At 38.1% G+C, this 26,746-nt stretch overlaps 11 protein-coding genes and 1 non-coding gene across 12 annotated transcripts; 7 read left to right on the top strand and 5 right to left on the bottom strand.

The window, feature by feature from the left end:
* Nucleotides 1-29: 29 nt before the first annotated feature.
* pfd6 (prefoldin subunit Pfd6) lies at nt 30-566 on the bottom strand (the record flags this gene model as incomplete). Its single annotated transcript, XM_056182142.1, has 4 exons — nt 30-141; nt 214-338; nt 414-484; nt 527-566. 4 exons carry the CDS (start codon nt 564-566, stop codon nt 30-32), a joined length of 348 nt encoding a protein of 115 aa, XP_056038535.1.
* Nucleotides 567-1,247: 681 nt separating this feature from the next.
* SOMG_20184 lies at nt 1,248-1,328 on the top strand. The gene is given in 2 exon segments: nt 1,248-1,283; nt 1,293-1,328. It is a non-coding gene; the product is annotated as a tRNA-Arg (tRNA).
* A 646-nt stretch (nt 1,329-1,974) lies between these two features.
* rpt5 (19S proteasome base subcomplex ATPase subunit Rpt5) lies at nt 1,975-3,464 on the top strand (the record flags this gene model as incomplete). Its single annotated transcript, XM_056182141.1, has 2 exons — nt 1,975-2,127; nt 2,304-3,464. 2 exons carry the CDS (start codon nt 1,975-1,977, stop codon nt 3,462-3,464), a joined length of 1,314 nt encoding a protein of 437 aa, XP_056038720.1.
* Nucleotides 3,465-4,546: 1,082 nt separating this feature from the next.
* dpe1 (dipeptidyl peptidase) lies at nt 4,547-5,863 on the top strand (the record flags this gene model as incomplete). Its single annotated transcript, XM_056182140.1, has 2 exons — nt 4,547-5,408; nt 5,466-5,863. The coding sequence occupies 2 exons, from the start codon at nt 4,547-4,549 to the stop codon at nt 5,861-5,863; spliced, it is 1,260 nt and encodes a 419-aa protein (XP_056037512.1).
* A 357-nt stretch (nt 5,864-6,220) lies between these two features.
* On the bottom strand, nt 6,221-8,720 carry sod22 (plasma membrane sodium ion/proton antiporter Sod22; the record flags this gene model as incomplete). The annotated part of the gene is made up of 2 exons (XM_056182139.1): nt 6,221-8,478; nt 8,597-8,720. 2 exons carry the CDS (start codon nt 8,718-8,720, stop codon nt 6,221-6,223), a joined length of 2,382 nt encoding a protein of 793 aa, XP_056038667.1.
* Nucleotides 8,721-9,621: 901 nt separating this feature from the next.
* On the top strand, nt 9,622-11,820 carry cul4 (cullin 4; the record flags this gene model as incomplete). The annotated part of the gene is made up of 1 exon (XM_056182138.1): nt 9,622-11,820. The coding sequence occupies one exon, from the start codon at nt 9,622-9,624 to the stop codon at nt 11,818-11,820; it is 2,199 nt and encodes a 732-aa protein (XP_056038662.1).
* Nucleotides 11,821-13,886: 2,066 nt separating this feature from the next.
* Nucleotides 13,887-15,581, top strand: nde1 (external mitochondrial NADH dehydrogenase (ubiquinone) Nde1/Nde2; the record flags this gene model as incomplete). Its single annotated transcript, XM_056182137.1, has 1 exon — nt 13,887-15,581. One exon carries the CDS (start codon nt 13,887-13,889, stop codon nt 15,579-15,581), a length of 1,695 nt encoding a protein of 564 aa, XP_056038663.1.
* Nucleotides 15,582-15,772: 191 nt separating this feature from the next.
* Nucleotides 15,773-18,236, bottom strand: mvp1 (sorting nexin Mvp1; the record flags this gene model as incomplete). The annotated part of the gene is made up of 9 exons (XM_056182136.1): nt 15,773-15,976; nt 16,021-16,194; nt 16,233-16,425; nt 16,467-16,711; nt 16,769-16,908; nt 17,023-17,075; nt 17,142-17,769; nt 17,832-18,089; nt 18,143-18,236. The coding sequence occupies 9 exons, from the start codon at nt 18,234-18,236 to the stop codon at nt 15,773-15,775; spliced, it is 1,989 nt and encodes a 662-aa protein (XP_056038664.1).
* A 1,347-nt stretch (nt 18,237-19,583) lies between these two features.
* On the top strand, nt 19,584-21,491 carry kms1 (meiotic spindle pole body KASH domain protein Kms1; the record flags this gene model as incomplete). Its single annotated transcript, XM_056182135.1, has 3 exons — nt 19,584-19,646; nt 19,726-20,156; nt 20,198-21,491. 3 exons carry the CDS (start codon nt 19,584-19,586, stop codon nt 21,489-21,491), a joined length of 1,788 nt encoding a protein of 595 aa, XP_056037718.1.
* A 275-nt stretch (nt 21,492-21,766) lies between these two features.
* sei1 (ER-associated lipid droplet biogenesis protein, seipin Sei1) lies at nt 21,767-22,636 on the bottom strand (the record flags this gene model as incomplete). Its single annotated transcript, XM_056182134.1, has 3 exons — nt 21,767-21,905; nt 21,953-22,420; nt 22,476-22,636. The coding sequence occupies 3 exons, from the start codon at nt 22,634-22,636 to the stop codon at nt 21,767-21,769; spliced, it is 768 nt and encodes a 255-aa protein (XP_056038659.1).
* A 468-nt stretch (nt 22,637-23,104) lies between these two features.
* On the top strand, nt 23,105-24,115 carry efm3 (translation elongation factor EF2 methyltransferase Efm3; the record flags this gene model as incomplete). The annotated part of the gene is made up of 2 exons (XM_056182133.1): nt 23,105-23,746; nt 23,888-24,115. The coding sequence occupies 2 exons, from the start codon at nt 23,105-23,107 to the stop codon at nt 24,113-24,115; spliced, it is 870 nt and encodes a 289-aa protein (XP_056037861.1).
* Nucleotides 24,116-24,401: 286 nt separating this feature from the next.
* cps3 (zf-CCCH type zinc finger protein) lies at nt 24,402-26,198 on the bottom strand (the record flags this gene model as incomplete). Its single annotated transcript, XM_056182132.1, has 2 exons — nt 24,402-26,047; nt 26,096-26,198. 2 exons carry the CDS (start codon nt 26,196-26,198, stop codon nt 24,402-24,404), a joined length of 1,749 nt encoding a protein of 582 aa, XP_056038715.1.
* Nucleotides 26,199-26,746: the final 548 nt, after the last annotated feature.

The raw sequence follows: 26,746 nt of genomic DNA, 5'->3' as shown, positions 1-26,746 counted from the left end.
GAATAATATTTATAATGATTCCTTTTTATTTAAGAGGAAGCATTTGCTTTGGAAGCTGCTTCGGTTTGTGCTTGAACGATAGCAGTCTTGAGCTTGGCAAATTCCACCTTTGAACTTTCAATTTGCTTTTCCACACGAGCACTAAATGCGTTAGCTTGAATGAACCCCTTCCCTTTGCGACCGCTTTAGAGCATGAAAAAGATAAAAACATACATTTCTTTCTTGATAAAATCAAGTCTAGTCTGAACGTTCGTCTTTGCCTCCTCTTGGGATTGCTTAACAAGGGTGGGTCCGATTTGCTTGTATATATTGGAGTCGCTGTCTATTCTGTCTAATTCCTACTAATGTTAGCTCTTTGAATTTTGTTTCTCGACACCTCAGCCGCTTCAGCTGTTCGATCGAAATGAACATACATTATAAACACTAGTATTTTCTTGTAACTGTGCTTCGAGCTTTTTTATCGATTCAACATATCCTGTCAACTCTAATTAAATTGTGAGTCAGTATTCTTAAGCTGAAATCATACCGCTTTGTTGTTCTTGATACTTCCTAGCTAGATCTTCCATTTTTTACTTATGGTTCAACCGGTTTCCTCCTCTAAAATTTAATACAAGAATTGGTTTGGGGTCTCTACCTACGTAGAACTCAGAGCTTTGTGGAATATGATACTATCGAGGTTTTTTCTTTTTATAACTATTTGGGAGCAAGTACATGGAAGCATTTAAGCATTCATCAGATTAGAATATGCCTTTCTAAACAAAGAGATAAATAAGTAAATAGAGTAAAAATTCAATTTACTTTACAATTACTATTAGAATTAAAAGGATTTTTATAAGATTGGTGCATCCAGGGTAGTTACTTCAGTCTACACTCTCCCTTGGTTGCTTCCATAGGAAAGCTAAAATCATGAAAAGAGGATTGTAATGAACATCACCAATTGTTAAGGATTTTAATTAGCCTTGAAACTTACAAAGAATCCAATGATCGTACTGTCATAGATAAATTGCCTAGTACCCTTGTTTACTATAGCCAAGTCCATCTGATACCCAAAAACAAAATGCGAAAAACGAATGGTATGATGAGGAGACACAGCTTTTAGTATAAATTTAGAGAAAAGTTTAAAAAGAAACCATTGTGAATCCAGTATTTCCTCTACAAAGCTTGTATTCTTGTTAACTATTCGCTATAATCCATATAGCGATATTACTATACTACATAAATGTAAATTATTCCTTAAACGATAGAGCGGCCTCGTGGCCTAGAAGTAAGGCGTTGGTTTCCGGTTGAGGATTCGCCAAAGATCGCGAGTGCAAATCTCGCCGTGGTCGTTCTATTTTTGTTCGTCTTTAACAACATTTTTGTGCTGAATGGCCTTTTTACATACATTTATATGTAAAAAAAAATATATTAGTTTGATTTGGTTTGACGAACGCTCCATATTGACGTTCAGTAACATAAAATGCCTTTATAGCAAAGAATTATCGCACAATTATCCTGAAGACGTCGCCAATAATTAGAATGAAATAGAAAATAAAAATGAAAAACGAAAAATAGTACGCATGGAATGGGGATCAGTAAATTTCGTGTGGTAAATTGGAATTTTTTGTTTACAACCAAGTAAACAAATGGATGGTTAAAAAAAAAAAAAAAAAAAAAAAAAGTTGGAAAAGTTTGGGTACGATGTTCAAGTTTTTTCTTTCTTATTTATTTGAAATTACATATAATTTACTTTTAAAATTGTTGATACTATCTTTAAAGATATCCTTTCTCCTAATACTACGCAGTTTGCATAGCATGAACAAACATCGTACAATCTATATATAAAGAATAAAGCAGAATTATATACATAGGTAAAAAATATACAAATGTTTATAAAAATAGACTGTATTAGTATGTGGGTTTAAGATTCCAATGCTCGTGCCTCTGGGTTACTAAGACTCCTGAAGAACAAACGTGAACTTAACCGGAACACCAATGTCAACACTTGAGGAATTAGACGCGTTGAATCGCTCACAGCAAGCAGATTCCAGCCATGATGATTCCATGGATGGAATTGAGCAAGAAATTCTAAACGCCAATTCTGATGAACTTAGCAGTCGGACAAGACTCTTAGAAAATGACATTAAAGTAAGTGGTATAAAGGGCTAAACGTAATGTGGAAGTAAACTGGCGGTCATTTGTTTCATTTAAAGTTTTCAAATGATCCTATATTGTTGATTTGCTTCATTAAAGCATCCAGCGAAATTGTCCCTTTATTGACATATCGTATGGCAAGTGAAAGAAGAAAGCTAACCTCACAATAGGTTATGAAATCTGAGTATCAAAGATTAACACACGAAAAAAGCACGATGGTCGAAAAAACCAAAGAAAACCAAGAAAAAGTCGCGAATAACAAGATGCTTCCGTATTTGGTTGGTAACGTAGTAGAAATTTTGGACATGCCATCCGAAGAAGAAGAGGTACAAGAATCAGCAAATCAAAACTTAGAGACCCGCGTTGGCAAGTCTGCTGTCATCAAAACATCAACACGTCAAACGATCTTCCTTCCCTTGATCGGTCTTGTTGAGCCCGAAGAACTTCATCCTGGTGACTTGATAGGTGTAAATAAGGATTCCTACTTAATTATTGACAAGTTGCCCTCGGAATATGATAGTCGTGTGAAAGCTATGGAAGTTGACGAAAGACCTACTGAACGTTACTCCGATATTGGTGGTTTATCAAAACAGATTGAAGAGTTGTTTGAAGCAATTGTTTTGCCTATGCAACAATTCGACAAGTTTCAAAATTTGGGTATTAAGCCTCCCAAGGGATGTTTGATGTACGGTCCTCCAGGTACAGGTAAAACCTTACTTGCCCGTGCTTGTGCTGCTCAGTCCAATGCAACCTTCTTAAAATTGGCTGCTCCACAGCTCGTCCAAATGTTTATTGGTGATGGTGCAAAGTTAGTTCGTGATGCGTTCGCTTTGGCTAAAGAAAAAAGTCCAGCTATTATATTTATTGATGAATTAGATGCCATTGGTACGAAGCGTTTCGACTCCGAAAAAGCAGGTGATCGTGAAGTTCAAAGAACCATGTTGGAGCTTTTGAATCAACTCGATGGTTTCAGTAGCGATGACCGTGTCAAAGTGGTTGCTGCAACCAACCGTGTTGATACCTTAGATCCTGCTTTGTTACGATCGGGTCGTTTAGATCGTAAGCTCGAATTCCCACTTCCAAACGAAGAAGCCCGTGTTGGCATTTTGCGTATCCATTCTCGTAAAATGGCAATTGCTGACGATATTAATTGGGAAGAATTGGCTAGAAGCACTGATGAATACAACGGTGCTATGTTAAAGAGTGTCTGTGTAGAAGCCGGTATGATTGCTCTTCGACAAGGAGATACCAAAATCACTCATGAACATTTTATGGACGGCATTTTGGAAGTGCAAATGCGTAAGTCAAAGACTTTACAATACTTTGCATAAATATTCCATCTTCTTTTTTATGAGCTCCTTGTAATCTTATCAATTCTTTTTCTCTATGATTTCTATGCCCCAAAAATTTCAAAGCATCTTCTGATGTCTTCTCTTTCTTCACGGTAGTCTGACTTGTAATGAATAGTAAAGTACTGTTATATTAGTCTATAAGAACAAATTTTGATACACGCGGGTTTTAAATAGATGGCGAACTTTGCTTCCAAGGTCTATCTTTATCCTTTTCTTGTTTTGAACCTTTGAATAATAGAGAATTAGGTTGCAACTTTCATGATTTTTAATAGTGAGCATGCTGAGGATTCCTTGTTCAGAGACTTGTTTTATCGAAAGGCGCATTTTTGTAGTTTTCGGGATTTCATATTCAACTTGACTACCGAAAAATAGAAACTGTCTGAATCATAGTTGCTTCTTCAGCGAAAGCTGTTTAGCCATAATGCGATGCAGATGAAACGTACATAAGCAGCAGCTTTGTCGTTCGTTTATATGAACTTTATTAGATGCCGTTCATTAATAGAAAATCGCATTCTTTCATGCACTATTGTTCTAAATTTCTAACAGCATACAAGACGTTTTTCTTATGAATTGATTCCAAATATTGATAAAATTCCATACATGTGTTTACCCTTGTTTCTTTATTCATTTCGACTGGGAGTCAAGAGTTGTCACCAAATCACATACAGCTTCTCGTCAATGAAAGATATTCTGGAAAATTGAAAAGGATCACATTCGAATCTGTTAATGATTCGAGTTTTTAGCTGACACATCGGTTTACAGCCAAGTAACCCAAGTATTCACGCTGCAACTTTAGCTTCATTTGTAGTAACTATAAGTAGTTTCAACAGATTAACTCTAAACTATTGAATATGTAGTTTTGTGCTTCGAGAGAGAAAGGCAATTGCATTTCATTTTGGCCGTGAAAGAAAGTTGCCTAGAACAACACCTATTTGCTAAGAGTAATTTATATATCTTTATTACAATTTTCAGTAGTAAAAATAAAGTTGATAATAGTGAAAAGGTGCTTTCATTCTTACCTTTGTGTTATTGACGTACCACTGAAAAATTAGATTTCAACAATGCCTTGTGAAGAAAAGTCTGAAATCCCTTTTCCAGCTACTCAGCCTTCAAATCTAAAGAAGCAATGGATCCCTAAATATGTAAAAATAAGCTTATGCCTTTTGTCTGCATCCCTCTTATTTGCTCTTTACAAAGGACCGGAATTTTATATTCCTTCTTCTCTCTGGACTTCAGAGCAAAAAGCTCATTTTGTCCTAAATCACTTCCCTTTAATTGATGGTCATAATGACTTTCCTACTTTTATTCGTGAAAATTACGATAATAAGTTGGCTGACAGAGACCTTCACCATGCTACTGGCCATACGGATATCCAGCGCCTTAGAAGCGGCCACGTAGGTGGTCAATTTTGGTCTGGGTTTGTTGAATGCCCTTCACTGGCTCCAGATAGCTTTCTTGCGTGGAACAGATCTGGCGAACATGAAGCTGTACAACAAACCTTGCAGCAACTTGATATAATTAAGCGTATGATTGACAAATACCCTCAAGACTTTTCCTTGACTACCAAGAGCAATCAAGTAAAATATAACTTTTTACGGAAACGCATTTCAGGAATGATTGGTATTGAGGGTCTGCACCAAATTGCTGGCAGCCCATCTATTTTACGACGTTACTATGAAATGGGAGTGCGATATGCTACGCTCGCCCACAACTGTGATAACGTTTTTGCTGATGCTGCTGTTGGCGGTAAGCAAGTCAATGGTGGATTGTCAGAAGCGGGACGAGCTTTGGTTCGTGAAATGAATCGTCTTGGCATGATGGCAGATTTGTCCCATGTAACGCCTGAAGTCATGCATCAAGCTTTAGATATTTCTTTAGCACCAGCTTTTTTTTCTCATAGCTCTGCCAAAGCTATTCACAACCGTAAGCTAAATGTTTCCTCGTGATATGCTGTTATTAGTATACTAACTGAATTTTTAGATCCAAGGAATGTTCCGGATGATGTCCTTTCACGGGTCAAAGACACTGACGGCGTTGTGATGGTAAACTTCTATCCTAACTTTATTAGTCCGACTCCCAGAAATACCACTTTGGAGACCGTAGTTGAGCATATCCAACATATTGCTAAGGTGACAGGCTCTTATCGTCATATAGGGCTCGGTGCCGATTATGATGGCATAGAATTGGTCCCAAAAGGCCTCGAAGACGTCTCCAAGTACCCTGCTTTGTTTACCAGATTAGCCGATTTAGGACTTTCTATAAATGATCTTATAAACATTGCAGGCGGTAATGTTTTGCGCGTGTGGAAAGCCACTGAACAAGCATCCCATGAAATACATGAACCACTTCTTGAATGGGAAGATGAACTTGGCAAATAATGTTATGAGATCTTTTATGCCTAATATTCTGCCCTTTATGAATAAATTATTTTTAATACATATATCGCAGCGCTTTTGGTGAATACCTGCCATTTTTAACGGTTGATTAAATGTAATTTATGTAGGCGGCAAATACAAAATCATGATTTCACGATTTCCAACCATAGCAAGCTAACTATATTAAATACCGATGAAATGTCTGATCCTTTAATCCCTTGTGCGTTCTTGTGAAATTTCGATTCGCAAGAATAGGGGAACGCTATAAAGAAATAAAATATGGAAAAGTTTTTCTGACTAATAAATAACAAGTACGATAATAAATAGAACAAGAGCTTTCTTTACGGACCTTCGTTGAGACTAACCTCTTTGGTATCCACTTCCAATTGAACTGCGACGATAAGATGTATATGATTTTCTGCGACCGCTTGGTCGCGGAGTAGGTAAATCCAAAAATCGAATATTTGGTTTATTTTGCTGGGATTCTTCTTCATCTTCATCTCCTTTTTCTTCATTATTAACAGTACTTTCAGATCTGTCTGGAGATTGTTCATGATGCGAACGAGCGGACGCTGGATGAGGGTTAAGTCTCTCAGTAAAGTGATCGGATCCATTATCATTGGGTAAATTATTTGGTTCATCTCGAACTTCTCTAGGATCTATACCAGGACGTTCCTCCGCTTCATCTTCACTGTCTCCCATGTTTCCTAACACTTCTTCACGACGTTGTCTCTCAACACTGTTCTCACGTGAATAAGCATCAGACCTCCTTCTTTCTCTTCTGGGAACAATATTCTCAATACTAGCTTCTTCTTGTCCAATATCTCTTTCGTCGCTATCTGGTACGTGATAATTACGCTCAAAGGCGTCGTGAAGATTCTTAAAAAATTGACGAAATTTAGACTGTGACTTATTGCCATTAGACGCGACCTCTTCTTTCGTATTTTCATTTTCATCATCGAGTGATCTTTCAACGCCATCAGCACCTGACCGTGAACGTGATATAATATTACCTTCAGAATCCTCCTGCACAAGATCATTTCCAATCATGTAGCTTTGGTTCCCTGGATTTATCTCTTCCTCTCTATCCTCTTCATTAGAAAGGCGATGCTCTCTACCATAATCTTTGGTCGCAGGAACAGGTTCTTCATCATGCTCACCTTGGTCTTCGGGATGAGATTCAACATGCTGAGGCCGAACATGTGCAGGAACTGGAGCAGAAATGGAGGATGATGCGTCAATTGACTCTTCATCTTCTTGAATATTAACAGGATGTCGACGCCTAATGGAAGAAACCATAGAAGGAGCGGCACCAGAACGTACGCTGTTTCCTCGCTTTAAGGGCAAGCTTTGACCTTGATTAACTCTAGGAAGATTAAAGGCGAAGTGTGAATCTCTGGTTTTGGTTAAAGTAAGAGCAATAGTGTTTATGCGCTTGCCAAGCATAAAGAAAGCAATACTACTACCATGAACGATAATTGAGCTTAGGACCAAGAAGCAAACAACAGGCCACATTACAGTAACAATATAATAGTTAGGATCACCCTCATGCGGAAGATCAGAGGTAGGTATAGTTTCATCATGCTCAAGCTCGGCCCTAGCCAAAAGACAAGTATATATAGCACCAACTCCGATAGGGCCAAAGTGTCCGGCAAACAAAGCTTCTCTCCAGTTAATAATGTCAGGTATCAATTTTTTAAAGGCAAGAACGGCGGGAATCCTCCTGCCTATTAACACGCAGATGGCCAAAACTACAAGACGCCAAACACTAAGATCCAAATTAGGCATGTGAAATTGCTCCCAAGGCATAATAGCGCCAATATAAACAAAGAATGAAAGATTGAGAAGCAAGTCAATAACGTTGGATACATGAGACTCTTCAGTCTTTTTTGAAAACCATTTGTCCCAAGAAAAAGCAGCACCAGCACAGAAAGAAACGAGGAGATCATCAACGCCAATAATTGTACCGACACCACTGCAGAACACAGCCAAAACAAAGTAAAATACAAGAAAACTTTCACGATCCATCAAACCTCTGCGTTCTGAAAATTTAATAGCCTTGCGAGCTATTACGCCAATTACGGCTCCAAGGAAGCAACCGAAAACGCACTCGTAGAGAATAATAAGTAATACCCAATCGCGTCCAGCATGTCTAGCTGGCTTATCAATTATAAGGTAGAGACCGAGGTAAAGGAAAGGAATAGCCATGCCATCATTACAACCAGATTCAGCCAACAGCATATTTCGTAAATGACCGGGAACGCGGCGAGCGAATTTGCCTCTGCCGACAATAGACGATGCTAAAACAGGATCTGTTGCAGTAACGCATGCAGATATAGTGAGGGCTTCGAGAAAACTGAGACGGGGAATTAAAGCAAACATAAATCCACAGGTGACCAACCAGCCAAATACCATAACAGGAAGCAGCATGATCAACATGCTACGCCAATGCCTCAGCATATAAGCCCTAGGAAGTTCAACCCCTGCAGCGAACACTTGAACAATTAATAAGATACGCGCAAGTTCTAAAGTAATATAATCTGAGTTTCCCCAGCTCGTGGGTACAAAAATTTTTGCAGCATGGGGACCGAAAATTAACCCGCAAATAGTTGCGATTGCTAAACAGGTTAGTAACTAGTAGGACTACAAACAAAGAAAAGATGGATTAGACAAATAAAGGTTACCAGGATAACAAATACCGGTAGCAATTGACTCGCCTAATAGCCAGGTACTTACTAGCTTCACCTATATACAACTTTTCTTTTATAATCAACGAGCAAAGCATGAAAAGAGAGGTGAACCCTCCTAAAATAGCATATGCTAAATGCGGTTTGCTGATTTCCAGCTGACTCCATGCCATTCTACAAATATAATTTACAATAAAGTAATTAAGGGTATCAAAAAAGGGATACGAGGGTAAGGAATGATATGGAAATCAGATTGGGATTGTTTTAATCCCTATGCCAGGTGTTTGGAATTATTTATGTGTAAATATATGCCAAAGTCAAAAAAAAAAACAACCGCATTAAACACAAACACAACAGTATTTATCACCCCTGTGAAAACTTTTGTATTCTATTTTAAGGAACAAGGAACAAGGAAAAAAGCGTTTAAATGGAACAAGGAAGGTATTGGGAATGATTGTTTTTTTTTTCTTTCATTTTTATTATGTTTCGTTGATTTTCGTTTGTATAATACTCCAATTATATATAAGTATATAGAAAATCTGAGAAATAATGGTTTTTGCTAAGACGAAGTAGGCTTTCCAAGCAGTTCTTAACAGCGATTTACCAAAAGGGAAGGAACAAGAAATAACTTTTGGGAAGTTTTTCTCATTAATAATAAAAAGGAAATATTTGTACATAGAGGAATTCACTTTCTTCACCCAACATAACCGGCGTATTGAAAAGCGCAACAATATAGCTTTGTATATGCATTAATAGGCGTCTGCGAATTAACTTTTCATTCATTTTCTTTTAATTTTGAGTGTAAAGGTTTGCTGAGGAAACTAGCGGTGCGATATCTTTTTTCTTTCATTCTCGACGTTACACTTGTACTTAATTCTAATTAATTTCATTCACCTAGGGTTCATTTAACTGCCCATAGTGCTTTATTGCTGGAGAAAAGGACAAAGCTGTACGTTATTCTCACGGATAGCCTTTTCATTTCGTGTATTAAAGATATATTGACGTTTCTTACGGAGGGTACCCAAACTTGACTCATACGTTCCTCCTTGCTAATAAAGTAAGAATTTTATTAATATGCCTACGGAAGCCAAAAGGATTGTTATCAAAGGGTTTGACCCTCTGAAATCCAAACAGCGACAAGAAAAATATTATAATGTTATGATCCAGCAACTAGACATTGCTCTGCAGGTCATTATGGCAGGCTTGGGTTTGAAGACTGGCTATCAAGAACTATATTCAGGCATTGAAAACTTAACCAAGGCCAATCAGGCTTACCGCTGCTTTACTTTATTGCAAAATCACTTTACATCCGGTATTCAGTTACTAACAGATGCTTGCCTGGCCTCCATTTCCCACAAGACAGACGAAGTCAATGCTTGCTCCATCGTAGTCCGGCATTGGAAGCAATGGATGGAGCGGGTAGAAACTGTCCAAAACGTCTTTTATTACATGGACAAGACGTTTCTTGCAAAATCCCCAGAGTTTCCTACAGTAGGAGATTTCGCCCTTTCTCTATTTCGTGATGAGCTTTTGAGTACGAAGACCATTCAAGTTCCGTTTTTGAATGACGTTTTGAAGCTTTATGAAGAGATTCATTCAGGAAAACAAATTGATCGTGGTTGCCTACAAGAAGCGATGTTAATCCTTCATCGTGTCCAATACTATGGACTCGTATTTATGCCGATGTACCTTTGTTTTTTGGACCAATTTTACCAATCTCAATCCGAGGATCGCATAAAGACGGTTTCGATGAATGAATACTTGCTGTATGTTCAGCAAAGCCTAGATTACGAATTGTTGGTCATAAAAGAATTTGATTTAGTTCGACATCAAAAGGATATTCTTGAAACGTTACAAAATCGGCTGATCCAAAGCCATTTACCTATGTTAGTGAATGGCATTCGAAAATTTGTTTGCGATCGCGATTTAGATTCGTGCAAACGTTTATACTCTCTCCTCCATCTGACTTCAGAAACATCGGAATTAGTCCAACCGTGGTCTAATTGCCTCACAGAGATCGGGTTTGAGCTTGTGAATGACGAAAAAGATGAAGATGTGTTAGTACCGAATATGCTGTCATTGCATACTTTCTTGCAAACGGTGATAGAGAAGGCTTTTTCCAACGATGAAGCGTTATCGTATGCAATGCGGAAATCGTTTGAAACATTTATCAATGGTGGATCGGGAAAACGCAGAGAAGCACCGGCAAAGTCTATAGCCAAGTATATTGATTATTTACTTCGGTATGGGGAGCAGGTAACGAAGGGCACGCCTTTACTGGAAATTTTCGAAACGCTATTAGATATATTTCGATATGTTGCAAGCAAAGATGTATTTGAAGCGTTTTACAAGCGGGACATTGCGAAGCGGCTATTGCTTAACAAATCGGCGAGTTCGCAAAACGAGCGGCTGCTGTTGGAGATGCTAAAAAAGACGTGCGGAAGTCAGTTTACGCATGCATTGGAAGGGATGTTTAGGGATATAAATTTGTCGAAAGAGTTTTCGAGTTCATTCCAACAATCCAAGTTGTCAAAAAATCTTCACCGAGATTTGTATGTGAACGTGTTGTCGCAGGCGTATTGGCCGGCGTATCCGGAAGGGCATGTACGGTTGCCGGAGGACATGCAAGAAGATATACAGCAATTTGAGAAATTCTATCTGGCAAAGCAAACGAGCAAACAGATTCGATGGCTGCCATCGCTGGGACATTGTTTGGTGAAAGCGCGATTTCCTCTGGGCAACAAGGAGCTTAGCATATCGTTGTTTCAAGCGTGTGTTTTGTTGAAGTTTAATGGATGCGCACCTGGGGAAGGACTTACGTATCGGGATTTGCAGAAAGCGACGGAATTGTCAGAGGCGGATTTGACGAGAACGTTGCAATCGTTGAGTTGCGTTCGTGTACGGCCGCTGGTGATGGTTCCGAAGGGAAAAGTACCGAAGCCGGAGACGAAGTTTTATGTGAATGAGAAATTTACAGACAAGTTGTACCGAATCAAGATCAATCAGATTTACCTGAAGGATGAACGGCAGGAAAGTGAAGAAGTACAAGAGCAAGTGGTGCAAGACAGACAGTTTGAGCTACAAGCCGCGGTGGTGCGGATTATGAAACAAAACGAACGACTAAGTCATGACCAGCTTGTAGAAAAGACAATAGAGATTTCCAAGGATCGGGGTGTTCCAGAGATATCGGATATCAAGTCGACGATTGAAAAATTGCTTAACAAGGAATACCTAGAACGACAAGATGGCAACGAGTATGTGTATGTACCATAAGGGAGAGGAGAGGAAAAAAGTAAATTGTTTATAATGAGATTGATGATGCACTAAAACTGGTTTTTATCGATTATCGATTATCGATTATTGTTTTTATTTTAATTTTCTATTTTCTATTTTTTATTTGTCTCTACTTTTATGCTTTGTTTACCAAAAGTCACAGGTTACGGCAAGTCGCAGACGAGTCGTAGACTAGGCTTGTAGAGAAGAGAGCGACCATGGCTAGATTGGCTTCACTGGCTGGGGTACGCATTGTACCAACAGGGTCATACAATGACATGCAATCTGCAAATTGCAAGTCGTGACCAAAAGAATGAGAATTTGATTCATTTATTATCCTATTATTCTATTATTGTACGATTCTATTTTATAATTCTATAATTCGAACAGATAATGAAAGAGAATATATTTCCATAAAATAGGAATACAAGCCATCGATTTCAAAGGATCCAATGCAGAGACACAAGAGCGAACGTGGACCCCCATTTCACACCCCATCTCAAACCCCCATTTCCTTTTTTAAACCTCTCTGTCTTGTGTCTTTAGAATGCTCTACCCCCACTCGACCCAACCCACCACCTCTGCTCCTCCGCTCCTGTGCTCCTCTTTCATGACAATGCCTATCGCACTCTCAACTTACTCTCGTCAGTTCTCGTCCGTTCTCGTCCCTCCGTGCTGCTCGTACGAGACGTCAAGCAATCGACTCGCTTAGATGGAATAACATTCTTTTAACGTTTCATAGTGACGTAAACCTTTTCATCCGCGAAATACTTTCATGAATAAAGGTAACGTCATATCGTTCGCTTTACGCAACAAAAGACGAATCGGACGTTTCCGGGACCGAGCAAGCATTCTCGGAAAAAATGTTTCAAGACGCGACAGAAGCTAAATCCAGAACACCGACAAACCCAATCCCAGCTGATTGACGAAGAAGCAAAACGAGACAAAAAGAGCTAAAAATGAAATGAGTCAAGAGACACGAAAAACAAAAAATTACAAATACAAATACAAAAAGAAGAAAAAGAAAAAGAAAAAGAAAAAAAAAGAAATACCAACCGACGGTTCAATGCTTTCTTCCTTTTCCAATCTATAGACATTAGATAATCCGATATGGATTTGTTTACATAAACATTGTCGCTGTCTGAAATGTAGAGTTTGTCCCTCCCGCAATCGTTTCGCTTATTGGTCGTCTCCTCACATTGATACCCCAACAAGAACGCTTGAAAAGGCGAACACGGCGAACCACTGGGAATACAAAATCCTCTATTTTAGCAGTCATCCTGTTCCCGCTCTCCAGTGGTCTAGAGTTAGAAGAGCATATCTCTAGTCGACATTTTTTTTTCTCTTGTGTTTTTATAATTTTCCTTTTCCGTAGTTTCCTTTCCTCTTCCAAACACTTACATACACACCTCTCTCTCTCTATTTTTACTACATTTAGACACATATATACAAATTCTGTCTTTTTTCTTTTTCTTTTTCTTCTTTTTGTTTGTTTTCAGGACAAGATAGACACTTGCCGTGATTATAAAAGTCTTCTTGGCTCTTAAAATCACATTTGCGAAAACATTCGTATTGTTGTTTTATTCACTGTGGGGTTTTTAGATTCTTGTCTTTCTTCTCCTTCTTGCGGTTTTCTATTCTTATTCTTATTCTTATACTTATTATCAGATTTGGTTACAGAGTGTGATTTCACTCTTTCCCTCCCCCCTTTCCTTTATTCAAATTTAATTTTAATTTAAATTGAAATACCCTTGGTAGAAGAAAATTTGGTTTGTTTTGTTTTGTTTTATTTTGCTTTGCTTTGCTTTTCTCATTTGTTTTCTTTGTCTTTTTCAAATTTGTTTTGTTTTCGTTTTTCGTTTTTTTTTTTTTGAAAGAAATCTTTTGATTTTATAAAAAAAACCGTCTTTTTTCTTTTTCTTCATTTTAAACAACAAAGCAAAAGAATTGTTGTTTACGTATTTTTCCTCCCCCCCCTCCTCTTCTCTCATTCTATTACTTTCTCAATCCCTCCTCTCTCTTCTCAATCTTTTATACGATTGAAATAGGTCTTCTTGCTTTTCACAATGACTCTTGCAAAACTATTTTCGCAATCTTTGAATAGACGTGTCGCTGGACTCCGTTCCCCCTTTGTCAACACGTCGTCGCCATCTACTTTTGCTCTCAAGGCACGCTTCTTCAACACGTCTCGCCCTAGAGCAAATGCTTCCTCCTCTGCCAAGCAAACTGCTTCCCCTTCTCCTCTTCCAAGCAAACGCTGGAAGATTACAAAGCGAGTCGGTTTGGGTCTGATTGCTGCTAGCGTCTTTTGCTATGGTGTTTCCATCTACAGATTCCGTCATCCCGATGAAAAGCAACCTTTCCCTGACCCTTCCAAAAAAACTCTGGTCATTTTGGGTGCCGGTTGGGGTGCCACCTCCATCCTCCGAACGATCGATAGCTCTCTTTACAATGTCGTCGTCGTCTCCCCCAGAAACTATTTCCTCTTCACCTCTCTTTTGCCTTCTACCGCCACTGGTTCCGTTCATAGCCGTAGCATTGTCCAACCCATTCGCTATCTTCTCCGTCACAAGTCTCACTTCGTCAAGTTCTATGAGGCCGAGTGCAGCGACATCGATAAAGATAGCAAGGTCGTCGAAATCCGTAGACAAACTTCTGATGGTCAGGAGTTGGTCGAGCAAATTAATTACGACTACTTGGTCAGCTCCGTCGGTGCCGAAACCCAAACTTTTGGCATCCCCGGAATCGAAGAGCATGGTTGCTTTTTGAAGGAAATGTGGGATTCCCAAAAAATTCGCACCCGTATCATGAAGTGTCTCGAACAGGCTCAGTTCAAGAACCTTGATCCTGAAACCCGTCGCCGTTACGTTCACTTCGTCGTCGTCGGTGGTGGTCCCACCGGTATGGAATTCGCTGGTGAAATGGCTGATTTCATCAAGGATGATCTTAAATCTTGGTACCCTGAACTTGCTAACGATTTCTCTGTAACCCTAATCGAAGCTTTGCCTTCCGTTCTTCCCATGTTCAGCAGCAAGTTACGTGAATATACCAAGTCTCTTTTCGCTAAAACCAACATCAACATCAGAACCAACACTGCCCTCAAGGAAGTCACCCCGGACAACATCATCGTCGAAGTCAAAGACCCCGAAGGCAATAAAGTCGAGGAGGCTATTCCTTTTGGACTCTTGGTTTGGGCTGGTGGTAACCGACCTCGTCCTCTCATCAACAAAGTCATCCATTCTTTGGATGAACAAACCAACCGCCGTGGTTTGATCGTTGATGATTACATGCAAGTCAATGGTATGCAAGACGTCTTTGCCCTTGGTGACTGCACTTCCACTGCTTATGCCCCTACTGCTCAAGTCGCGTCTCAACAAGGTGCTTTCCTTGGTCAATTGTTCAACAAACTTGGTTCCCTTGACTTTGAAAAACCTCGCATCGACAGACATATTGCCGTTGGTGAGGAATTAGATTCCGCCGCTCTCATCTCTCTCGCTAATGAGAAGCACGCTTCTACTAAGGTCTTCCGTCCTTTCAAATATTCTCACCAAGGCTCTCTTGCCTATGTTGGTCATGAAAAAGCAATCGCTGATTTGAATGTTCCTTTCCTCGATAAGCAAATTCATGCCAGTGGTTACCTTGCTTTCTTTTTCTGGCGCTCCGCCTATCTTTCCGAATTGTATTCCCTTCGTAACCGTACCAACGTTATGTTGGATTGGATCCGTACTTCCCTCTTTGGCCGTGATATTTCTTCCCTTTAAACAACCCCCCAACTCTCAAGATATGTAGATCTTATTAAAATGCTTTTTTTAGTCATCCTTACGTGGAAGCGTAAATCTAATTTAAAATGCGCTTAAGCAACGGTCTGGTTTAAGCCTCGTTTTATTATTTACATACAGGTTTCTTTTTTGTTTGTATATTCTTATAGCTATTAACTTTTCAATAAATTGGATTAAGCATATAAATTTTCGAAATCACGCCTCAAGGACTGCCATATGTTTAGCCCTTCCTCCTCGTACCTGATACGCTGTTTGCAATAATCGATGTAAGGATTCCCGAGAATTGTTAAGTAATTTTGTAGATACTCTATTTCTTCATAGAGGTATTGATCAATCTGGAATCTTTGCCGAAGGGTATCGGCATATAATTGTTTTTTCTTACATATCATGTTAGTTTCACTTCTAGCCAGAAATATATTACCTTGTGCAAATTACTTTCAATTCGGTTTTCAGGGCTGCCGAGAGTAGCAGAGTTTCTTCCATTCGTTGAATCGTGTATCGTAGCTTCTCTTAACAAATTCTCGTCATTAGATATTAAAAACTTAATTTTTGTTAAATCAGTATTAAATGGTGTAGACATTCTTTCAATCAGTTGCTACTTGTTAATACTCATATCAAACACCTAAAACATACCCTTAATGATATAAGCATTTTGGTTTCCCGAGTAAGATTCGTAATAAAGGAATTCTTTAATGTGAAACTTTGCTGATGCTGTAATGTGTCGACATTGTAGGCGTGTCTACTGACCAAAGTCATAGTACTACTTTCTCTTTGTGCAAAACCAGAATTAAAAACCCGTTGGTAAATCCCACTGTCAAGTAAGCAGCTAACCTTGTTAGTAAAATGAAATTCAACATTCATACTCACTTAAAAGAGTTTTGTAGACGATTCACATCATCATGAAGATGGTCCATCGTGTAAATAGCTTTCTCAAAGATTCTAATAATGTTCACCTGATTATTAATTGCTATCCCGCAAGCCGTACCAGCCTTTAGAAGCCGCTCTTTACACGATTCTGATACATCTGGTACAGAGTCGATTGGATCCTGAAGAAAGGAAGCGATGCTTTCTTTTATGAAGGAATAGTTTTCTCTTCTCCAAGTTTTATATACCTAAAAAATTAGCATATGATTCGCTCAAACATCGCTTGAAACAACGAAAGCACATACATTAGGCTCTTTGAAAAATACTTGAACAACTTCGTCGTTCGAAAAGATTGGGTGATAAGCAACATCATTTACAAAGTCATATAGACCTTGTCTTCTATACTCTAAAAACGTATTTCTGCTGGATGCTGTTCGCTTGGCAACTATGTTGGTTAGGGGAGAGCATCCTAAAAGTTGGATTTACTTACGATGGAATTTTTTTGAAGCTAAAAAAGTTGTTAATTTTGAAAAGAATGGAATAACCATCATTTACTTACGTAGCAAAGGAACTCTTCTCCAAGGGTATTTTTCGACAAGATAAGAGTGAAGCCTAAAGATTCATTAGTATCCTACAGAGTGATTTAAATAAGTAGATATTATAGGGAACAATACATACCAATAAAAGTCACTATACCGCCTTAGCACCTCTCGAGTATTGCGTGAATCTGATATTATATAATTGTTGTGACGATAAAAGAATGGACCACTAGGTTCAAGATCAATATCAACGTTTAGTTCGTTTCTATTAAGAATAGGGATCGTGTTCGCATATCGCCGGCTGAAGCTACTTTGGTTGTTCTTTGGTGAATCAGTTAAGGATTGAGGAAAAGACTCTAATGAACCGTTTGAAAGGGGTTGAGACAAATAAATAGGAGAATTGGTCGTACAAAAGTCATCATATGTAATTTTTCTTGGGGGATGAGATGCATCTTCGGCGATCCTCTCCCTTAAGGAAGAAGATGGACGAGAAACATAGCGATTTGATTTCGAAGAAGAGGAGGAGGAACGCCTGTATATATCATCATAATTGTATGAATGACCATTTCTTTCTTTCGGTGAGGGAGTAGTAGGGAAATTAGGGAAGGGAGGAGGAGAGTTTTGCAATTGAGAGTTTGAAGAGAGGAGGAGAGGGTTCGAGATAGTTTTTGTGGAGCTAATCGTAGAAGGATTAGAGAACAGGGGAGCTTCAGTTTCGTTGTGAAGAAGAGATGGGTTTAGGTCACACCTTTGGAGGATAGGTAAAACTGGGGCGAACAAGTCAGTATTTTGGACAATGTGAATCGAAATTTCGGAAACAAAAACTTACCATTTCTTTGCTTTTGAATTTGTTCCAGTGTAGTGGGAACTCCAAGTTGATAGAAAGCGACAAGTGCTAAAAGAGAAAAAAACTGTCTTTGTTGTAAGGGTTCGTTCGTACACTCAATCAAGCCTAGAAATTCTGCAATTACGTGGTCTGGAATCTCAAAAATTTTGGAGTACAAAGACGCGTTTGGGTAAAGAAATTGATCAAGTTTTTGAAATTCTTCCCAGCACTCTTTATACTGAGACGGAATAGACGAGTTTCCTGAAATTATTTATTAGAAATGCTCCTACAAGTATTATGATTATTATTCTTACCTAGAGCAATCTCATAAGTTAGTGGTTTGATTGGAGATCCCCAAGTACTAGATGAAGCCCATGGATCTGGTTCCATAAAGACATTATCAGTCATAGCAATAAATATTTAATTCAATAAAAATGTGCTTCCCGTTTTATTAATGAATGTATCCTTCTGCCACTATCATAAACCAAAGTACTAAAATTATGGTAAGAACCGTTGAAATCTCTGAATTTTTCGCGAGAAATCACAATTAATAAATATATCAATAAATTATATGATATGTTTCCTATCGTCCTTATAAGTCAAACAATTGAGGGAATTGACGTGGTTTTTGAAAAGAACCCTAAGCAGGATTCTGTGGTGGAAGCAAGTAACGACATGCCAGCAAGTAACAAGGTGTGTAAATAAATAAAAAACCAAATTCATAAAGGTTCGTAAAGTAGGAAGTCTTTATTAGTTCTTGATCATGGTCCTTTTTGTTAAAATTGGTAAGCCAAATTGAATGGTTTGTAAAGTTCCGTGGACTTGGTCATTATCGATAGTTCTTGCTTTCGAGCTCATGCTGACTTTGCGGCTGTATGATGACAAACTTAAATAAGCATTGAGTATCTGAAACTAGCTTTCCTGACTGAACTGCTACTGCTTGATGTAGAAACAAATAATGACACCCTTCGTATTGAAGAGATTCATCTTTTCTGCCTTGGCTCAGTCATCACTGGAGAGAAAGTTCCTTCCAACTATTTGTGGGCGTGGTCCTTAACAAAATACAAGCTCAATTGGTTACATAAAGCTTTCTCTTACTCAACGACATGGGGATGTATAGATGTTTAGTGCATTAAGTATAAATACAGAGCATTCCATCAAAGGGCATTCGCTGTCATTAAACATATTTTCCTAGTCAATGTAATGTAATGTGATTATGAGTATTTTAGGAAGTATTATTGATGTTGGATTCCTGTCGAAATCCGAGAAAGCCTAAACAAAGTACCTTGGGCATATCAAACCTTCAAGGTCGCTTTCCAATTTGTAAACAAACTTGCTTTCATCTTATGAGGTAATTGACTTTTCATACGAATTTCATTTCAGTTGTCATTTTTCGTCGAATTATCATTTTTTCCAAACATAATCGGTTGAGTGTATTCTTTTTTGTTTTTTTACAAAGATTCAAATAGCGAACATATATACACCCGTATAATTCTTAAGGTTTGGTGGTTCCTTTCTAAAAATGCCTGTCTCACTATTGTTTTCCTTTCTTCAAGCTGTTTAGCAGCAGCACAATGTCCATGTGATAGCCGATTTCAAGTCATTGTTGATTAAAATTTTATTTTTGGCCTTTCTTCTATTTCAAAAAATTATCAATTAGTTATTGAAAAGTAGATTGAGGATCGTTTACTACGTGGACAAAGAGTTTGAGTTGCGTTTGCAGTAATCTTCAAAAGGGCGCGATTTTCGCGCGTCATGCAGAATCCGCAAGATTTTGATTTAATATTTGATTCCTACGACTTTGGAAAGGAAGGAAAAGTACGTGAATTTGTGCGTTTAGGTCGCCAATTAAATCCTTGTCGAAACAACATCATAGGAACCTACTAACGAGCGTTAGATTAGTCTAACTAAATTACTATCAGTAATAGGCGACCTTGAGCTGTTACGTTCAACTTCTTCTCCTCCTCTTCTCAACGAATTTCAAAAGCGTGCTACATCAGAGTTTGTCCAAAAGAACGCCGATCTCTCCATTACCAAGGATAATCTACGACAAGTATTATTTAAGTTAATACAGTCTAGTAAAAGTGAAAATGCTAGCGCTGATAAAAATCCCGTGGAACAATTTGTCTTTCCCTTGGTGCAGCATTCGCAGGCATCATCATCACCCGTTCAAGAACATGCCATGGAAGATTCCTCTTTTGATTCCATCGAAAGTCCTTCTAAGATTCAAGCTCAAAAGCTTCTCCTACCGACTAATTCCAAAAAGTTAGAGATGAAATCCCCTAATATTTTAAGTACTCCTTTTGCCCACTCAACCCCTATCACATGGTATGCTATAAATAGAGTTTTTTATTTACTAATTATTATAGGAATCCTTTGCCTTCTGCTGCCGATAGAGTAGCAAACCAATTTAACAGCTATGGTATGGAAAACAATTCAATCAAAAGTCAAAACTTGCGATTGAAAGAACTCCAAGATTCTCTCGATCAAGCAAGGGATCAAGCTAGAAATAAGTCCAGAATTGTTGATTTGTTAAATGGAAAAATTGACGAATTGGCTCATTACCTAAGTTCCCTTGAAACTCAACATAGGGAAATGAACTTAACACAGGAGGCTCAGAATTTGCAAATCAGAAAACTCAAGAGTAAGAACGAATCTCTTAGTGCGGAAAACGAAAATTTTCAGTCGGAGCTTTTAGCGAAATCAAATGAAATTGTACAGGGAAAGAAGCAACTTTCTATGTTGGAAAGCAAATGTGCCGCCAGTATGGAAGAACTAGAAAAGAAATCGATGAGTTTTAACGAACTATATAAAGCTGCTTCGGAGTCTTTGTTAAATGAAGATACTTTATCAAATCTGAAGTTTGAGAACCATAAATTACGATCCCACTGTCAACAACTAGAGGACGAGTTGGAAGAGTATCGAAAAGAAAAACACAACCATTTAGAAGAAAACCCTTTACGTCCTCCTTCGCCCATGATGCTTGAAAAACTCACTGTTTCTTCTTTTTCCCCTTTTTTGTCAATGCCATTTTCTCCCGCGAAAATGGTTTCAGAAGAAAAATTTATGATATCCTCATCCGATAATTCCCAAGCGAAACAAAAGGAAAATCCATGCAGAAATCTGCTAGATCTGGAGAATGCTCTTTCTCAAGAGCGTTTACGGAACAAAGAATTAACTTCAGGATTTACTATATTATCAGAAGAAATTGGAATCCAGAAGTGGATTATACAGAGCTTATCCAACATGTCACCTCTTTTGCACGAATTTAAAAATCGGTATGAAATTTCAATGCCTGGAATAGATGACCCAGATTCGACGGCGTTATATTCGAGCATTCAGTCCAGTAGAGAAGAGAGTTTTGAAGGTCAGAACGAACTTACTTCTGGCTCTCCGTTTTTATCATTCATCGACAAATATCCAGCTACCTCCTCGAACGTCGCTTTCTTCGAAAAACTGAAAAATAGATTATCAGGTTTCATAAAATTTAAATGGCGGCCTGTACTTGTTCAAATTCTCATGTCCTTATTATACACACTTCGAGATCTTTCGTATATTGTAATAGCAGCTTTATGTCAACAAATAATAAGGTTTCTACTGTCATTCTTTGAGGAACTAATTCAAGCATCAAATAATGAAAGCAATCTGGCTCAACCTTCATGATGAGTCTACGACTAATGAACGCAATAATATTAATGAAGGCGTCTGCCAATTTTCTTTTTTTTTTCCTTTTTTTTTTTTATAGGAAACAACTACTAATGTGTGCTTGATAGACTTTTAATAATCAATGCTGTATAGATTCTATTCAAATGTCAGGGATCGTCAATCATAAATCATTTAATTCGTAGAAATCATTTGAGATATTGTGTCGTGACCGTGTATTACACCAAATTTATAAGACATAAATGTTTCCTTTCCAACTACTAAAGATTTTGTAATTATTGGGCGACTCTGTTCCGGGATTTTGACGTGGTTGAAATGATCAAATAAGTAATAAAGGTTGTACTTATCCCAGTAAAATAAAAGAGGGCTGTAAAAACAAAAAAGGCGGTTACCTTATGCGTGTACATGAACCAACTGGAAGCATAAATTAGCAAAAAGATAATTAGAAGAATTCAACATACCGCATGCCATGTAATTTGGATGCAAAAGCTAGAGTTACTTCATAAAACTCAATATCCTTAGAAAATATTCGAATGCTTGCACTTTTAGGAGTATCAGCAACATAAAAACGCGAGGACAGCGTGTTAATTGCACTGCGATGATTTCCAAACATTTCAGACTCCAAAAGCTTTACACTTACAGTCTCGCGTTCGTCCAAAATTCCGGTTAAATAAAAAGGGAAGCAAAGAACCAGCTTCATGTATTCATGTATAGTTGAATAATATGGAAATAGGACTGTTCTTGAAACAGATTTCAACGTCGTTTGTTCGGTTCTTCCATGAAAGTCAACTGAAACCATAAAATTCCCAACATTCCGGTTACGTTGAGAACGAGGAATGCTCAATTGAAGGATCGATGTTCCAGGAAGCCTAGGATCTATGCTGAAGTGATCCAAGTTCACTTTGGCATAGGGATATTCACACCCAGTTCTAAGCAGGTTAACGGGTCAGCACCTTTAAAGAAGTAAACAATTTTAAAACATACGTGTAGTTAAAATAAACAGGATATTGCACCACAGCATGAGGAATAACCGTGTCGTAAAAGATTATATAACTAACAAGACTAGGAATTGAAAACAAGACAACTACAAGAATACATATAAATAATTTAAGTCCACCTATGAAAGGCCATAACCAAGCCTTCATTTTCTACTTCAATACGAATTTCATTTGGTAGGTAATAGCAGTAAACTACGAAAGCTAGTTTTCGGCTTTCCCGCGCGTTTGTACCGCGGCAAACCTCACCAACAAAAAAGGTAAATTTTTTTATCAAAATCAAGGAAGACGTAAAAATCTTTCGAATCGCTTTCACGTCCTCACAAAGTTTCCAATATCGGTGTTCCAATAGGAAATAAATTGAGACTCATACGGCTCTCCTGTATGTATCAAGTTTCAAGATCAATGGCAACAAAACACTTAAATATCGAACAGCAAACTTGCCTATATACTATTTCATAAGCCGTTTTCAAATTTGGCCTTCCCCTCATATAAATTGCTCTACTTTGCCATGATCTTTAAGAGTTTAAGGAAGATATTAACCATCACTTAATGTATTTAGGTAATTCGTAAATATTGTTGCTTTTTGGACCAATTGAAGGTTTTCTTTATTCCTTAATGGATACAATTCCTGATTTTTTACAACGAGTCAAACAACAGTATTTGCAGCAAGTCAGCCTGGATCAGTTTCAATGGGTTACGTCTGATATTGAATGGTCAGTTTTGGTCGAACCCTTTACACAGGCTTATTTGGGTGAATTTTTGTATCCATCCATTTATACGAAATTTTTTTTGAAGTCCTATTTTCGACTTCTCGATAAACACAGTCAGAACCATACAGAACCCGATGAGACTCTCCTTTACATATACATAGAGTCACTCTCTAGCAGAGAAATTCCTCCTGTACAATATACACTGGGTGATTGCTCTGTTCAAGTGTACGAGTCTCAAAATATTTTGTTAAGAGCAGGGACCACAGGCGTACGTACTTGGGAAGCTGGAATGGCTCTTGCGGAACTGCTGTATCAGAATCCCATAAACCCGGGAACTCGTGTTTTAGAACTTGGTGCTGGTACCGGTTTAGTCAGTATTTTATGCTCCAAAATGGGGGCTTCCGTGCTAGCAACCGACGGAGATAACAAAGTTTGTCAAGGTGTAGAAGAAAATGCTCATCTAAATGAATGCGAGCTTTCCGTTCAACGTTTACTTTGGGGAGTTGATCCACCTGTTTACGCTGACCTTGTCCTTGCATCAGATGTCGTATGTTGTTTAGGTTGATTCGAAACAAATACTAACTTTCTTGATGTCCTGAAAGAAGAAATATTTGTCATTCCAGCTTCTGTTATTTACGTTGTTTGATATCTGGCAAATATTTCTCTTTCAGCGCGTCTAAATGTTTAGACATATGAAGGTGATTTACGATGTTTAGCAACAACGATGAATGACCTTACTGTAGTCAATCCTCGTTGTAAAATTCTTTTGGCAGCAACATTGCGAAGACGGGAAACCATTGACAACTTTTTACGGTTGATCTCCAACTTCCATGTAAGAGTTTTAACAAAGAAGAAATACGAAAAGCTCCTTTATTACGATAGTCCTCCCGTTGTTTTTTATGAAATATTTCGGTAAAAATGAGTTTGTTTTAGTTTTAAGTTATTCGGGGAATTTTTTGGGTATGGATGGAACAGTTTTACAGAAATAAATACATATTTTGTTACGGAATTGCTGTAATAGTGTTTGATGACCTGATGTCAATTCTTTCTTCTTATGAGTTCTATATATTTCATTATAGTCTCTAAACGACACTTTTGATTGTAAATGGGTTTGCACTGAGCAAATACTCAACGAAGCTTATTACTTCAATTATTTTTAGTAAAACATGACAAATAAGTAATTTTTTGTACAAACTTTTGATTCATTCTTCATCCATTCGAAATTGAGTCTCTTCGTCCAACACTGAATCGTATAGAGGCTGTTTTTCGGTACCTTGAATTGGCGTTTTTGAGGCCAGGTCCTCTTGATGTTTTTTTCCATTCACATTCAGCTTTGCTTCGAACGTCTCAGATATAGCAGATAGACTGGATTGAGTCGCTTTTGTGTTACTAAGATTTAACGAATTCTGGGATATTTTTGAAATTGTAGCCGGTGACATTCTAGCAGACGTATTGTTTCCTTCTTTATTTCGCTCAAAAAAAGCATAAAATCTACTTGAGGTCGGTGTTCCGTTCACTGAACCAAATGGTGTAGCATTACTGCTGTTTAAACCAGATGATGCTTTCGAGATAAATCGATTTGTGGACGAAGAACTAGGAAAATCATCACCGTGACTCATTTTTCGTTCCAGCTCCGCTGGGGTTAAGAGCTCTTGTAAGCTATTAGGGATAAAGTCTTCTTCATTGGCAAATTCGTCAGCGCCATCAGTGCTTAACAACTCGTCTTGAGATGTTCCTACAGACGAACCATATAGCGATGCTGAAGGGAAGAAACTTTGCGAGGCATTCAATTTGCTAGACTGGATCTTGTCTGCGTTTTTAGAAAGATAAGAATGTAAATTTGAAGGGCTTGCTCCGAGAGTAGACATCAGGTTAGGCACGCTTCGACGGCTAGAGAACGCATGCATATTATCTAGTGATGCAGAAGAGGAATGAAGTAAAGCGTTATTTCCTAAATTTTTTAGGCCGTTTGCTCCGGGTCCGGACCCAGGAGGAGGACTTTTTGCGAAACGGCCAAGTCCAGTATAACTACCTGATGACACTCTAGGAAGGACTGAAGAGCTTTGGGAACGATCCAAGGATGGTGATTTAAACCCAAAGGATAAATTATCCTGAGGGAGTAGCTTAAGGTTGCGCATACCCGTACTCAGGGAATTCATAGGTAAATAAAACATTTGATGGTTCTCTGGGGTTAAAGGAGGAGAAGATAACATTCCAGGCATAGAAGAAAAAGATGAAGAGCCTTCCACCAAGGGAGGCTTCACAGAGGGATTGGAGATAATCCTTTTTGTTGCTGGTAATATGGAGGCATTCATAGACGTATTATAAGCATTAGGAGATGAATTTTGACTTTGATTAACATTATTTTTTGAAGGGGCAAAAGAAATATTTTCTTGGTCTAAAATATTACTTTTTGGAGGAGCGGTTACCTTTTCATTAGATTCCAATGGCAGGTTAGGCAGAGTGCTTTCGTCAGTAGGAGCCATATGCATTGAATTATATGAATCAATTCCAGAATCTGATTTATTTTCCAATGAGCTTTGCGCTCCCAATTCTGAGTTAGCTAACTCTCTTGGTGAATGTGGATCTACCATTGTAGAAGCAATTTGATCGACATGATTTATAGGACCGCCAGGTACTGTTGAAGTAAGGGCACGTGTTTTTACGCGTTTTCCATCCGCAAGGACATGTTCTAATGCACACTTAGTGCCGAATTTGCAATTTCCCTTCTGGAAATATTTACAAACAGTTTTTTCGAACGCAGATTCCAAATCGTGACTAAAAATACAGTTTTTTCCACTTGTACAAGTTCCCTGGCGAAAAAACTTACAAGGAACATGCTGTAAGCCTATTTATAATGATTAGCAGCTATACAGATGTCACCACAGAAACTCACTTTTCATTGCGGGTCTTGTTAGAGGTGTAGCTTCGGAATTGAATTCACTGAGGTGATATTTCTTCATATCTTCTGCGTTTTTGAAAGCATGCTTTTTCGTCATCTTGTTTCTGACCGATTGGTTCACAAGCACCGCAAATCAACCGTTTTTAAAGACGCAGCTTAAACCACATCCAAATGCCCTTGGATTACTCCAAAAATAGCTTGTTTTTCGCGAAAACTGAATTTTATGATTGTTGGAGGTTATAGCTTGTTATGGTAACTTGGCCAGGTCGAACCGGTCTTTAGGGTAAACACTGATATGAAGATCGCCAAAGATACCTCTAAATTTATGTAATTAGAAAATAGAGAATTAATTTTGTCTCATAATGGTAATTTTAGCTCTGTTCTTTTTCATTGTTTTATTTTTCTAGGGACATCTAATCAGTGAAAACACCGAATAAGCAAGAATATTTTGAACGTTCATACTTTCCTAAATGAAGACTATTACTTACTTCCGCTTATGCTAGTCATTCAAATTTGATCTGGTTTGCTCTTTAAACAAACACTATGGTATCTTGTGTAGCATTGAATTATCGTAGCATTTATTCGTTACTTGTACTTTCAGCAACTAAAACTAAACTAAATAGGATGACTATAAAAAAAGAGTCT

Source organism: Schizosaccharomyces osmophilus, chromosome 2 (assembly GCF_027921745.1).
Source record: "Schizosaccharomyces osmophilus chromosome 2, complete sequence".
Taxonomy (NCBI): domain Eukaryota; kingdom Fungi; phylum Ascomycota; class Schizosaccharomycetes; order Schizosaccharomycetales; family Schizosaccharomycetaceae; genus Schizosaccharomyces; species Schizosaccharomyces osmophilus.
Note: the sequence above shows the minus strand (reverse complement) of the source record. Positions and strands in the feature narration are given on the sequence as shown.